Source organism: Mesitornis unicolor, unplaced genomic scaffold, assembly GCF_000695765.1.
Source record: "Mesitornis unicolor isolate BGI_N332 unplaced genomic scaffold, ASM69576v1 scaffold39431, whole genome shotgun sequence".
NCBI lineage: Eukaryota > Metazoa > Chordata > Aves > Mesitornithiformes > Mesitornithidae > Mesitornis > Mesitornis unicolor.
In genome coordinates, this window is record NW_010166457.1 from 8014 (window position 1) to 23053 (window position 15040).

At 49.7% G+C, this 15040-nt stretch overlaps 1 protein-coding gene across 1 annotated transcript in view; it reads right to left on the reverse strand.

Annotated features, from left to right (window-relative positions):
• Positions 1–14829, reverse strand: part of LOC104548840 (myomegalin-like) — a gene marked incomplete at its 3' end in the record, with an annotated part of 22588 nt that extends 7759 nt beyond the window's left edge. The window contains exons 1-17 of the mRNA XM_010194968.1: positions 13675–14829; positions 10553–10592; positions 9995–10080; positions 8187–8306; positions 7860–7952; positions 7531–7746; positions 6825–6983; positions 6340–6453; positions 5969–6106; positions 5479–5658; positions 5007–5201; positions 3956–4099; positions 2838–2916; positions 2073–2161; positions 1775–1891; positions 1079–1216; positions 105–217 (exon numbers count right to left, since the gene is read on the reverse strand). Coding sequence (XP_010193270.1) covers positions 105–217; positions 1079–1216; positions 1775–1891; positions 2073–2161; positions 2838–2916; positions 3956–4099; positions 5007–5201; positions 5479–5658; positions 5969–6106; positions 6340–6453; positions 6825–6983; positions 7531–7746; positions 7860–7952; positions 8187–8306; positions 9995–10080; positions 10553–10592; positions 13675–14829 — 3176 coding nt within the window. The remainder of the gene's footprint in view (positions 1–104; positions 218–1078; positions 1217–1774; positions 1892–2072; positions 2162–2837; positions 2917–3955; positions 4100–5006; positions 5202–5478; positions 5659–5968; positions 6107–6339; positions 6454–6824; positions 6984–7530; positions 7747–7859; positions 7953–8186; positions 8307–9994; positions 10081–10552; positions 10593–13674) is intronic.
• Positions 14830–15040: the final 211 nt, after the last annotated feature.

Sequence of the window (15040 nt, forward strand, 5' to 3'; positions counted from 1 at the left end):
AGACTTGCAGAATGACCACTGCTTCAGGGATTGCCCCACTGGACCACCCATGTTTGCCCCAGCAGCGGAGCTTGGCAGCACGGAGGCAAGGCAGCCTCACTTACCTGTCTGGGTGTGTGTGAAACTTTATCAGGCTGCCATAGAGCTGCCTCTCTGCCTGGAGAGCCTCATTTAACCGATTTCTCTCAGCAACTAGCCCTTCCAGCATCAGTAACAACTGGTTGGAGAGAAGAGACAAGATGCAACACTTTAAAAAGAAACAGAAGTCGAAACGCTAGACTCAGAACATGGTCCTGAACCAACAAGGCAGCTAAACCATGACCCCGCTTCAGAATATCCAAGTGCCCGGGAAACGTGATCTACAACCATCAAGTGAGCTAGAATGTGATCTAGAAGCACCTCCCTACCAAACCAGAGCACAAGTCTGATGAGGAGCAGCTGGCAGAACTGAGGTGGCTTAGCCTGGAGAAGAGGAGGCTGAGGAGAGACCTTATTGCTCTCTACAGCTCCCTGAAAGGAGGCTGTAGCAAGGTGGGGGTTGGTCTTCCAAGTAAGAAGCGACAGGATGAGAGGAAAGCCCCACAAACCCTGGGGCTCTGCGCTTCCCTAGGCAGCCAACATTCACCCCAAATTTTTTAAAAATCTGGCTGGAGTCAAACTTTAAAATTGCAAACGTTTGGCTCCTGCTCCCACACAAAACAGAAGTAAGCCCTGAACCAGATACTAGGACCTGGTATCCGAACCCTCCCTCAGAACCTAACTCTCCTCTAGAATGATATACTGACCTGGAACCTGATCTAGAACCTCAAAGTGATCTAAAACCTGCTCCAGAACCAAGACGCTTCCCCTTCCTCTCTTGCTTACGTACAAGTGATCAAGTTGATCAGTGTCACCCCTACTCCCAAAAGACTCTGCCCTCGAGACAAGTGCTAAAGGGAACCAATCCTCTCTTCTAAATTCCTCTTATCATACACAGCTTCCAAGAACAAGCACATCTCAATATATCCAAAGGCTAAAAACAAAGCCCCATAACCGAGCACCAGCAGAAATAATAACATATCCCCACATGGCACACTACCTGCTGCCTTCTGTTTCCAGTAGCTTCCTGTCCTCGTGACTCTGCTAAGGCAACTTTCTCCCGAAGAACCAGCACTTCTTGTGTCAACCTTTCTACGGCTGGAATTTCTTCGGGATCCACCAGCTGCATCTGCAGATCCTGAAAACCAACAGCAGGAGAGCTCAGTGAAGAAGGGCTCAGTAGCAAGGACAGCTGGACCTTCGCAATCCTCCCTGGAACGCAACCGCCAAAAGTTTCCAGTGTTTGGAAAGACCCAGATCTCCTAAGAAAGGAATGCCAAGGCACCCAGAGTGTATTAGGCACAGACAACAACCTGAAGCAAGGACTGAGAAGGGACACAATGCACTCTGTTTAAAGGACTCTCAAAAAAGGGTGTTTGGTACACAAGGAGTTAGAAGCCAAACAACAACACTCTGGGGGTTTGGGGCCTTTGTCTTCTGGCCAAAATAACAAAGGGCTGTAGGCAAACCAGCAGCAACACCATCCATGGACAGCTAGCCACGTCACTCTGAAGATGCTCCTCACTCCTTAGCGGTGGGTGCCCACTCACAGCTATCACAGAAAGCCTGCAGCTAAGTTTCTATGTCTTGCCATTCAGTGTAAGTGACTGAGCATGAGGGAGAGGATGTGGGGAAAGAAGAAACTCCACTGCAGCCTTCCCAGGTGGAACTGACTCAGCACAGTGCATTATCTCACCTTGATCAGGTCCTCTTTGATCTGGATGGTCCTGGTCAAGGACTCTATATCTGAGGCCTGCACCTGCAGCTCTTCCTCCTGCGTGGCCACGACAGACTGGAGAGCAGCAAGCTCCCGCTAGGGAAGGAAGAGAAGGCCATGAAAGACTTCATAAAGCCAAAACCCCACTGCGAGCTGCTGCCCTGTTTCTCTCTCTGAGGGTACCCTCAGAATAAGGGGTCCAAAACCTCCAGTGAGGGGCAGCACAGCCATCTCCTGTAAGCAAGGGAGATCAGCACAGGCTCCATCATAAGCTCACCCTGCTTTCCCTCTCCTTCTTCGCCATTAGCTCCAGCTCCTCTTTGGCATTAACAAGATCCTTCTCCAGTTCTGCCTCTGACGTCGTAACTGCAAAGACAGCTTTGGTTACTGCAGGGTTACTGCGTGTTGGCTCTGACCCCAGAATCACTCTTTGCAAGATAGGTCCACAATGCTTGCACTCCCCATTACACTGCCTCTTAGTAGACACTCCTCCCTTCACAGAATCACAGAATATTAGGAGTAGGAAGGGACCTCAAAAGATCATCCAGTCCAACCCCCCTGCCAGAGCAGGATCATCTAGACTAGGTCACACAGGAACGCATCCAGGCGGGTCCTCCAGAGAAGGAGACTCAATCTCTCTTAAGATTGACTCTTCTTGACCATTCACCAGCAGCCCAGAGCAACAGCAACATCCCAGGCCTGCTGTCCTGCCCCTGGCAAAGTTCAGGTGTTCTGGCCCCAAGGCACAATCCAAACCAGTTGCAATTGTCTCAACTCAGCCTGAACTGTAAAGTTAAAAAACTCTTCACTGGACAGCATCAGTCTTCAATGGAAGTCCCTCACCTTAAAGCCAACACCAGCCTCTTTCTCTTTCTCATACTCCCATCCTTAAACCACCACCCAAAGGGGAGGCAGTTTTATTTCAAAACAATCACTCTTGCTTAAAGTTCTTGACTCTCAGTTTCATGTAATCATGCTTCTCCTACAGTAAAAAGTCCTGGTCATGTTGGGGGACCTCAAAAGAAGCTGTCACCAAACTCACCTCCCTCTGTCTTGCAGCTGCTGTCTCCCTGTGGGTGTCCAGCAATGGCTGTAGCTCCACAAGGTCTCTGCAGTATTTCCTGAAAACACAAAAGCCTCCAGGTTTGCACCTTTATGGGGAACCTAGCACTCTCAGCTAAGAGAGAGCTCCAGGATTGCAGCAAAGCTGCTGGCTGCTCTGTAGATGCCTCTGAAATGTGAGAAACTAACGGAGGGGATCTAGCCAGGCAAGTGGGGACAAATGAACTGCACCCAACCTAGAAGCTGTATGTGTGGGCAACAGGGCACTAGGAGATTGCTGGCAGTGAGCATCTTCATAGTAAGGATGAAACAGGGTTTACTCAACTGCAGCAAACCCAGCTATCAACTGAGACTCTACAAAGACCTACATCTTCATTCAAAGATGCAGCCCCAAAGGACAACACAGGAAGGAAAACACAGAGCTAGGCCCATATACACATCCCTGGAAGCCTCTAGAGCTCACTTTGATCCTGGGAATAGAAACAAGCAACCTGTTTACAGCTGCTTAAAAACATTCAACATGTCAGCTCACCAATAAACCATTAACAGCTGCTCAAGCAGGAGCATGGCTTATGTAGCCTTGGAGTTGTGTTCAGCCTCAAAGGGGTCTTTAGCAAAGCTGCTTTAAAAATACCAACTCCAATTGTGGAGGAGACAGCAAACAGCCAGCAGGCTTTGCCAAGAATTAGTGGGACCTAAAATTAGCTCTCTTGTCCCCTCCAGAATGTGACAATGTCAGGGAGGGGATTACAATACAGCGAGGCAGCCCAGCCCAAGGAAGGACTGGGTCAATGCTGAAAGGTCAGAGGGTGGATTTCTTTCGTATTCTCGCATACCCTAAGGGCTCAAATACTGCCTGATCAAAACAAAAGCAGATACTGAGTGACAAAGGCTGGTGGAATCAAGATCAGAACATCCAGGCAGCATTTCTGCTCCTCAGTTTCTTCTTTTCTTCCTATAGGAAGTCTCTTCCCTAATCCCACTTTCATTTCTATCATTCTTTGTGGTGCTCCCCTCTCTCCCATTTCCTCCTGTTGCCATCAGTTCTCTCTGGAGCCCTGAGTCCACAGGCAGAGAGAAACAGTGCACAATTCTTACTTGTATGGGCTGTTTGTCCTGCTTCAACAGCCTGGCACCAGCTGACTGGGTCCCAACAGGCTCCTTCACCAACACATGCTGGCGTAGGAGTTGTAACTCACAGCTCCTTTCAGCCAAAGCGTGCACCATCTTCTCAGCAGCCACCTGATTGAGTGGGAAAAACAGGAGAAGGCAGAGCTGTGACCAGGAGTAGGATCCCTGTCCCTCCCCTTCCTTAGAGACTAAGGGAAGCCCTTTCAATATTTATCTGTCATTTGAGACTAGAAGTGTTCTGCAAACCAGCCTAGGACCTATTGCTCCTGGCCACTTACAGCAATTCTACTGCAGCCTTCCCATCTCTACTTGCCAGACAACTGCAGTAAGGTTCAGCCTCTCTGTCTACAGAGGAACAAGCTCCTCAGTTTCTCTCACCCTGTTCAGGAGGGGAGAAAGACAGAGGACAAAATGAGTCAGAGGCAGTGCCTGGCCTTTTAGCCCCCTTTTTATGAAAGGGGGCTCAATGCAAAGTATCTCAGTTAACACTGAACTGCACCCAGTGTGCAAGAGTAGGCAGTGTAGGAGCTGTGGCTCTTTAAGCAGCATTTACCCGTGCAGGACCATACACTAGTTTGACTAACGTGTAAGTTAAGAGCCAACAAGCAGAGCTTTCTCAGACTTCTGTGCTACACAAGACACAGCTCAGAGTCTTCCTTTCTGGTCTGGTAACACCCACGTGAAGCAGCAACTCTCTCACAGGCCCTCTGCTGTCCCAAGCCCATGAGCACAGATATCTAGGAGGATCTGTACCTCCTTCCCCACCACACACACACACATACCCAGCCCATGTAATGACAGGGACCTGACACCTGAACACTGCTACAAGAGCTGCTGCTTCATAACTGCTCCCATGTGAGGAGCTGAGACCAACCTAGAAAGAACTCATGGCATCTCTCCTGGTTCTTTAACACTCAGCAGCTCCACCAGCAGCAGTCAGAGAGCAGCTTCTGTTTGCTTAATGCAATAAAGAACCATGCACCCTAGCCTCCCCACTGCAGCACTGCACACAACTCACTCTGCTCTGCTGCTCCTTGGTGCTCATGGCCTGCAGCAGCTCCCGGATTTCAGCATCATGCTCCATAGTCTGACGGTTCTTGTCACTGACGAGATCCTGCAACATTTTCTCCTTCTGCTGGAGACGCAAGCACAGTTCCTCTGCTACCTCACTCTGTCCTGGGCCTAGCTTGCACAGCAGAGTTGCTGTAAGCTCCTGAACAAGGTGAGAAAGAGAGAGATGAAGAGACATTACTCCCCCCAAACTGCAAGCTGTTCATGGACAAACAGCTCCGCAGCCTGGGTGTAGCTGAGAAAGCAGTGCCTCAGCAAGCACAGGTATTTACAGGTGCCAAAAGCAGCCAGCTTCCAAAGCACTGGGCACAGGTTCACATGCCCTCCTTACAGGCAGGCAGCCAGAAGGCTCTGGTTTGGGACCACTCTCTCTGCAGACAAACTGGCCAAAGGCTCAGTAAGCCAAGCTAAGGCCTTACCTCCACTTCCTTGTTTCTGTCATGCAGGCAGGTCTGCAGCTGCTGGATGATCCCCTCCTGCTCCTTCTGCCTGCTGCAGGATTTGGCCTCAATCTCTTCCTTAAGCCAGCAGAGGTTTTGGCAGGTTGCTGAGACCTGCTCTAGTTCCAGGGTTTTGGCTTTCAGGAGACTCTCCAGGCTCTGGGGACCACAACAGAAGCAGCTCAACCAGGGCCAGAAACTTTACCCTGAATTAAGCAGAACTGGAAAAAAACAGTCTCTTCTGCTAGTGGAGTGACATAGATTCACCCATCCTCTCCAGACACTACACTTGCCTCTACAACCAGCCCAGAAACACAAGTGATCCGGGAACTTGCCCTGCATGCAGGGTCAGAGGAAGGCCAACACTCTGCAGCCACTCTCCCCAACAACCAGAGCCTTCACTGGAAGTTTTGTTTAGCACCACACAACAGCCAGGCTGGACTCCGCATGCCCAGGTACAAGCACTCACATGAATGGTGGCCTCGTTGCTGGACAGGACATTGCGCAGTCTCTCCAGGTCACTTCCACGCTCCCTTATTGAGAGACGGAGCTGCTGCAGCTCTTGCTCCTTTTTCTCCAGGGCACAGAACTTCTCATCTACTGCTCGCTAGGGTGAGAGGGGGTGATCACTCAGAATGGCGTAGTAGGGTTCTGCAGCCCCCTACTCACTGTGTGGGGCACCTCAGCTTTCCCTTCCAGAGGGCTCCTCTAGAAGGCTGAGCCATGAAGACAATATAGAAGACATCATCACCCCTGGGGCCAACCTGGGGCTGCACCACTAACGGTAGCCCAAAAGCTGAACCTCAGGGAAAACTGACACTACCAACAGACTGTGCTCACCTCCAGAGCAGCATCCCTGTCACTGACTCGCTGCTGCAGTTTCTCCAACATCGCATTCATGGCTGCAGGGCTCTTGTCCAAGCTTTGCTGGCATTGCAGAAGTGCCCTTGATTCCTAGAGGTCAAACACACACGTGCCTGGTACGACTGTTACTCCAGAAACATCCCAGAGAGCAGCACAGGAAAATCAGAGCTAACTACCTCCACCCTATACTTGCTCTACCCCCACATTAAAGGGTGGCAAAGTCCCAGCACCTGAGGCTGGTTGATGAGCAACTGCAACGGCTCACCAGGCATCGCTGTGGGCTGAGCTACTCAGATACCTGTGCCTTCTTCCTCATCTCAGGAGGCCAGAAGCACCTCCTTCCTTCCTTTCTTCAAAGGGTACATGTGAAAGCTACAGACAGACTTTTGCATTGCCAAATACAAAAGGAGGAGCAGGGGCCCTGGTGAGTTATACTCAACTTGAATCTTTGTGCATCTTACCTGCAGAAGCTGCTCTTTGCGAGCCAGATGCTGACTCAAGCGCTGAACTCTCTGTTCCTGGGTCTGCAGCTCGCAGCATTTCTCCCACTCCACAGTCTGAAGCTGCTGAGCCTTGTCCCGCAGCTCTGCCTGCAGCTTTTGTACCACAGCACGCAGCTCCTGACAGGAAAAAGCACATACCTTGGCAGTCAGTTCTCAACAGACCTGTAAACAGTAGGCCAATCTGAAGAAGCTAAGAGCAACACGGGCTGTGGGAATAGCCAAAAATGCTCTGCAGTACTCTAGCTTTCACATCTCAAAACACACTTCCATGGTGATGAAGTTCAAATTTTTTATATTTCCCAGTGTATCCATTTACTTAAAGTCCTTGCTCTGGCCACAGGCAGAGCTCTACAGTCAATCACAGCGAACCCGTGTGGCAGTTGACATTAACTTTGTAACATCACAAAAAGAAAAGGGACATTTGCACCAGCCAAAGACATACAAGTAACAACATATCCACTATCAAGTGTCTGTGCTGATTCTAAATGCTCAGATATGAAGCTAAGGAAGCTGGAGAATTCTCTCTGCCACATGTGACAAGGAGTTAGGGAGTGTGCCCAGACTGGTGTAGGGAGAAATGATGAACGAGAGTGGAGTATTGACTACATCAGTGCTTCTTAAGTCATGTAAACCCAGAGACTTCCAGGCTAAGGGCTTGTCATACCTGGTTGTGTTTCCACGTTGCCTCTTTCTGCTGCTCTTCCTCATGCACCATGGTCTCTAGGAGCTGGGATGCTCTCCTGGCTTCAGTCAGTTGATGCTCTTTCTGGCGCTGAGCTCTTGTCAGTTTTCGCACCTCCAGCTTGGTGCAGAAAAGCGTGTTCTGAAGATCTAGCAGTGACATTTGCTGCTCCTGGGATGAAAGTGGGCTCTCTGACATCTAATAAGAGTGGGAAGCAGAGAAACTCAAATATTCACTTCATGAGAGGGACTTAAATACCAAGATCCCTGCAGAACAAAACCTGATGTATTTGAGGCTTTCCAGGGACATACCTGCAACTGTCCCAGATGGCTTCTGTGCAACATGTCCTGCAGCTTGGCCATGGTCTCATTCTGCCCTTCGATGATACGGTACAGCTCTTCTGTCTGCAAGTCAAAGGATAGGAAGCCCAGTCACTGACAAATCAAGTACATATCCTCCTGTTCCAAGCCTCCATTGTGGATTACGACACATCAGCATCCCACAAAACTCAAGAGAAATAATTTCATGAGATCCAGGATACCTAGCAATGGCTTAAGCATTTGTTTTCAGCCACTGCCTACAGGACTAGCACACATTCCTCTTTTGTGAGCATCACCCTATCCACCCAAAACTATTACCTTACTCTCTTTGCTCTTCAGGGCCTCGTTCAGACTCTGGATTGTACGATCTTGCCTCTGTGATGTTTCTTGGACAGATTTTAATTCAAAATTCAGTTCATTCAGCTTTTCCTGTAACAACTGAAGTCAGAAATACATTGCTTTTTTAATCCTGCTTTATGCTCTACATAAACACCCTTCTGACTATCTCCACTCCTTAGTCAAGTCCATATAGCCCAGGTGTTCACCCGATCAATGCAGCTCCCTCTAGAGCCTGTCAACACTGTTTGAACTGGGTGGAGACCAGTGAATAAACACAAAGCCTTCCGTCTCTCTGCAGGACCGTTCCTGTGTTTCTGGTCCCTCCAATGCAGCCCCCTGGCGCAGGGCAGAGGTTCCAGGCTTGCCTTCACATATCATACTCCCTCCCAGATACCACAGAGAGTCTTGCTCGGACTGCCCAGCAGCCTTCCCAGTTTCTATTATCTATTTCCATTCCCTTAGGAGGGAAGGGCTGCTTCAGCCTAAAAACCTCAAAAGAGGTCTGGACAAAAAATTCAACATGGAGAAGCTACACATTCTAAAAAAAAAAGTTTCCTCTGTTTCTCAGGACCCCCAAAGCATTGCAGCTGCCCCTTTACAATCTTCCAGCTCCTTTCTTTTACTGCCTCCTTCAACCACCTAGGCACTCTTGCAGCAGCTGCTGGTCTAGGTAAACTGGTGGCTAGCCAATGCCAGCATGCCAACAGTATGGCTGCAAAGCAAAGGCGAACGTCTCACTCATCTCTGTGGCTGGTTTACAGCCTGAGAAACTTTTGCCTCTGACATTTTCATCCTAAAGAGACTACCAACTCAAACAGCTTTAGGAGAGTTCTCTGCTTTCACCATGTTTGTGATGCAGTGCATGTTGACCATTTATGCAACTGCTTCTTAGCATTTCTAAACATGCTGCCTGTCGGCATTCTCAAGTCTCGGATGATAACGTCTTTCTCAGAACTTACTCAAGCCTCAGTTTCTTAAGGAGTTGGTGCTGCCACATGATTTCCTTGTGTTGCTCGTTAGTTTACACACCTGTCATGTTATCTCTTCTCTAAGAGACACTCCCCTTAAACTGTTTAAACACTTCCAACTGCATTTACTGGGCCCAAGGCTTCTTTATTTCCCTGTCGACTTTTGTGGTCCAGGCAGCTTCAAGAGCATATAGCTGTCCCCAGCTTTAAATAAGCTCCCCCTCCCAGTGTTTTTTTCCCATTTAATCCCTGTTTTGCCAGTGGGCACAATTTACCTTAGAGTTCAAAGGCATAACTAAGAACATCAACCCCTCCCAACACATCTTAAATTTGATCTCCATCATGACATCTCAGCTGCATGTTACTTTCTTAAGAAAGCCTTTAAATCAAAATGAAAGCAAGACCCCCTCTGCACTGATCTTCTTTACTGCTTGCAAAAAAGGTGGCAGCTATCTCAAAAGGCAGGTGGCCTTCCTCTCCTGCACCAGGCTCAGCCCATGCAAATCCAAGAGACAGGGAAATAGCTCTGTGCATCTCTCATTCATCAGCTGCCAGAAGGCTTACCAGGCAAGTGGGAAGTTCTTCCAAAATAATAGTTTGCAAAAATAAGTATGGAAAACTTACACAGCACAACTGCAGAAAAAAGTAAATGCTCTTAACTCAAGCTGGCCGACAACAGCACTGACAATCGTGTCAGCACACACACCCTTGCTGGAACAGAGGCACAGATGCCCACCGCTGGCCAGGCTAGGAGGCACCCTCCAGTACTAACTACATCAGGCTCACTAGGCACTGAATCTGCTGTTCATGAAGAAATACCTTGTTGGCAGCTTCAAACTGCTGGATTTCGCCCTGCAGCTCTGCAGCACGCAGGTCGGACACGTGCTCCCCTGCTGCAGGGTCACCTGAAGCCGGCTGCTGACGTTCATCTTGCAAATTCTGGAGGAAAAAAAAAAAAGAAAAAAGAGACAAATACCTCAAGTCTTGGACTGGTGGCTTCTATTCAGCTGTGAGCCCTCAGAGACCTTGCATCACAGGCTTAAAAGATGCCTCAGTGTGTTTTTCTAACCATCTCCAAAACATCATGCTGCCCATGTCTTCCTTCAGCTGGGTGGCAGGCTGGCACCTGGCAGCTCTCTGCCTGACCCACCAGAAACTTCCTGCTGCCCCGAGGCTCTGGTTGGGCTCCCTGTCTCTCGTTACTCTTGTATGATGAGCTCAGCAGCTTGTCTGGCTCTAACCACTGTCTGCAGGCTGATGACAGATCTGGTCTTCAGACCCAAGCCACGTCTCTGAAACCTCTCTCCTTCCTATCTAACCTGTTGGCAGCTTTGAAAAGCTTCAAAACAAAGCCAGCACCAAATCAAACTCCTTCACATGTTCTGTCAAGCTTCTCCTTCTTCATCAAGCCCATAACCTTCAATCCTTCCCACCAGCTACCCTCTTGCTGGGACCTGGCAGTCACTCCCACTCTGAACCCCTCCACTTTGTGGTTCTGTGGGCTCTCCTTCACAGCTCCCCATGCTCCAGCACCCATGCCATGTGTGGTTCCCTGCAGTTCCACAAACTGCAGCAAATTCAATGCTACAGCTGCGATTCTTTTCATGACACATACTCATTTATTGAGAATGGAAACAGCCTACTTTCTGACACGTGGCCTGCCAGACCCTGCTGGCTGAGCACACACTAATCCCTTGTCATCCCTTCTTACTCTTGTGGTACCTCCTGCCTAGTGAGTTAAGTCCTGAGAGCAGCATTCACCCCAGCCCTCACAGGACTCATTGAGTATTCCTGAATTTCATTAGTGATACAAGATCAACCGTACTGGTATCTGTGTTAAGCCCTGGCAAGCGCAGGGTTGCAGTGCAGAGGCTATAAGAACATCCCAGAGCTTTTCAGAGCTCACACAGAGCACCAGCTCCAGGCAGCACAGCACAGGGAAAACAACAGCCGACTCTGATTAGCCCTGTCAGTCCGAATCCTCATCTTCAGCAGCTACAGAAATGCTGTGTCTGGGAAAGGCAGGCAGCGCAGGGGAGCTCCCCAGGCCTGTGCATTGCCTCTTAGACACAGAAGCAATGCTTTCCTTTAACCTGTTTTGTTAAGATTTAACTGAAACCACAGGAAGTAATTTCACATTTGCCCAGCCAGAAAGCTTCAGATCAGACAGGGAGATCTGCTGGAATGTCTGAACTCCACAGCTATTTTGAAATAATGTTGATAAAGGAAAACAGAGGGGTGGGAAAAAAGAAAAACACACCTTTTCTCACAATTTGCACATTACAAAGAAAAATAAGCAGAAAGCCTGCAAGGAGCTAAGAGCAGGGAAGGGAAAGGCAGGGCCAGCTCCAGAGTCCAAAGTCCCAAAGCCCACTCAAGCTGCCTCCCTCGTGTTTCTCTGCAGCCATGTCAGAAGCACAGCTCCCCAGAGGTTTCTCCTACACCAGCATTTTACTGACAATGTCTCCCCAGTGCAGCTCCAGCAATGTCAGCACACACTAACCTAGATAGAACACTTCTTTAAAAAATAGTAATAATAATCATGGCCTTATCTAAGCCTGCCAAGCTCACATCTGCCCAGAACAGCACATAAAAGACCGGTTGTGAGTCGTGGAACACCTCCCTTGCTGCCAGCACAGCACTGCAGGCAGCCGCAAGAGCGTGTCTGACCAAGAAGGCCGAGTGTGGTGGCATTTTCCTGGGGCTGCGGCGATGCAGGGTAAGATTTGCTGGTTCAAGAAAACGCCCAAGACGACAGTACCTAAGAGATCACGTGCCCGTGACACCAGACCACTCTCAGCCATTGTAGCGTATGGCAGTAAATCTAAAGAACTGCAGTTTCCCAAAAGCAATGGGGGAACGGTCATCCTATACATCCCTTTCACGCTACAGAAAGGCGTTTATGCAGGTGAATCGCTGGATGGCAGTACTTGACTTTTAGAAAGAGTACTGCTCATACAAAGACAAATAATTTATACAAGAACCATTTAGCTGCATCTGACTTCTCAGTTTCACTGTTAAAGCCATCCAGAGGATGAAGCGCTTTCCCCCTTCTGCCAGACCCCGCACTGAAACCCACAGCTGCTGCTGTGGCGGCAAGAAATGGGCAGTAGAAAATCCCACAGGATGAATTCCTAGCAGGAGCAGTCAGATGGCAGAGGCTGGAGAAACTCCTCTAAAGCCATTCCCAGATGAGGATAGCGACGTGTGACACAAAGCATAAACACGCCACGTTGATTGCGCCACGTTCTGTTCAGATAAAGCCTATTTTTACACTGTAAATATATCCCTAGCAGTGAAAAGTAGTACCAAGAAACACAGACTACAGGAACAGCATCAATGCCCTGCTTCACATCTTCAGTCACTGACTGCCATCACGATGCCTTTGTGCACCAGATGAAATTTTTCTACAGTCCTCCCTAGCATCATCTCTTGAGCAGGATTAATGGGGAAAGCACATGGCTCTGGGAAACGCCCGAGCAGATGGAGCAGAAAGCAGCACTGGCTGAATAAGCAGCACAATTCAGCACAGCCACAGTTGCCATAGTAATAAAAAAGCATTTTTCTAATCCCCCAGGCTACCTAGAGCATTAGACAGCACTAAGGCTTCTAATGGGAATGCAATTAGGCTGACATGGATATTCCTGAATTGAAGCTGACTGAGGCCTTCTATTCATTAAGGAAAGTGGTACAGGAGTTACAAGTTCAGCTTTTTGACTACACACTAATGAAGATTTCATTAAAGCCGGCAAAACAGAGGCAATTCGAAGCTACAGGAGGATTACCATCAAGGCAGATAACACCACCAGGAAGTCCTGCAAAAGCAGAACCTTTCATCACCTCTAAGCTACACTTGCCGTTAATTGATGAATCTTTTCAAAGGATCAGAAAATAAACCAATTATCTAGAATACCAACCCTAAAGTCATCCCCTGGCACAAATCCACCTGCAAGGAAAACACCCTTTCCTCAGGGCACGAGCCACAGATGCCTGCGCCGATCTGCACGTTAGGCAGGTTGGAGGCCTGATCTGCAGAGGCAGGGCTCTGGAGGCAGGCGTTCCTGAGACTGAACCATTACCCAGGCACAAAGAAAACACATTTGCCGGAAAACTCATGCCCAGAAGCTTAAAACACTCCCTCTGGTTGTGGGTAAAAGTCACACCAGTTCCTTAAAGAGAAAGCTGAAGTGAAACTGGTGTTTGTTCAGCAGGAGAACGACAAGGCATGCAAAGAGCTTAGACCCATCTAGCAGGCTGCATTCACAGTGAGAGCCGATGGAGGAGGGGGAAGCTTCACTTCCCAGAACGCAAGAAGGAAACAGACGACAGAAGAATGACAGAGGAGAGAGGCAGCACACCTAAAAAGGATGGAGCTGCCTATTCTTAGCCCTGGGTTCAGCGGCACGTGGCTATCTCTATTATCTCAGCACAGAAGAATCCCTAGTGGGCTTAGCATCAGACGGCAGGAACGCTGCTCAAGCGAACGGCTGCACAATGACCTCTACCTGTACCCGCAGTGGCATATAGTCCTCACAGAGGTCGTCCCACAGCTCCTGCAGTTCTGAAATCTCCAGGGAAAGACCCAAAGGAGCTCTGGAAAAGGATTTTCTGTCTGTGTTCAGGAAGACAGAACCAGCACACATTAAGCCAGCAGAAGTGCTGCCATCTGCCAAGTCACGGCTGAGCTTGGTAGGGGGCAAGCTGGACTTCACAGGAATAGGTAGCCTGCTGCCGCGGGGGCTCTGGAGCGGTTTATAGTCCAAAGCCTTGATCAAACTGAGGGCCAGCTCCAGCCTGTTCCCACTCATCGAAGAGTTTGGGGTCATGCGGTCATCCAAAACATCATCACATTTCCCATTCCCTTTCACCCCCTTATCTGCATCTTCATCTTTCTGCTGCAAAGGGCTCGCCTCCACAGTTGTGTCTAGGGACTCAACAGAGGAGGCTGGCGTGCCTTCCTCCATGCTCTCCCCATCTACAGGCCCTCTGGCGCTGGCAGACTCTGCCACGTCGCACACGGATGACTCTTCGTTGCCCATGCTGGCTGACCACCGGCTGGACAGCCCGCAGGAGATGCTTCTGGCCACCTTCCGTGGCACTTTGCAAATTGCTTCATAGTCGGCATCGGCCACCCGCAGCGCGGCACAGCCACGGCAGCGCCGCGGGCGGTTACTCGCTCCCTCCAAAGCATGGCAGCTGTGTGGCTCCAAGCTGTGCTCTTCTTGATCCGTCCAGTATTCATACCCAGAATAAGCAAAATCCTCCTGGAGAAGGGCAGCGTACCGTACGTCAGGCAAGTTAGAAAGGTCCACAGTCCCATCCCCAGCTCTGTCATCTGTACTCGAGTCTTCGTTGTTCCTGCGGTACATGCTTGCGATGCAGAACTTGAGGCGGTCTTTCTCCAGCAGCAGTTTCTGCAGGCGCTCGATGGAGAGGGCTTCGATACGTGCGATGACGGTGTCGAACCTGTAGATGCGATCCAGCATGAAGGCACACTTGCTGCAAGCGAACTCGGATTTGCCATCCCGGCACAGCTCCCTGCCCAGGACATGGGAGAGCAGCACCTGGAGGTTCAGCTTGGCCGCCGTGTGGAAGATCCATCGCCGCTGGTTGCCGCACAGCTCCCGGGCGCAGATCCGGCAGGTTTCCTTCATCGTCCCTCCCAACCAGCACCCAAACCTACTTCTGGGGGTTCCCAAGAGACCTTCCCAAGGCCTCTGCTGCTCACTCAGCACATCTCTCAGGCTACAGCTCCCTCAAGCCCTGAGCCCTTTTTAGAGGGGTAAGACGCTGGGACTCTTGGTGCTACAGAAATATGCTACAACATCTCCTTCACATCTCAGCCCAGCCACACCTGGGCTGTCC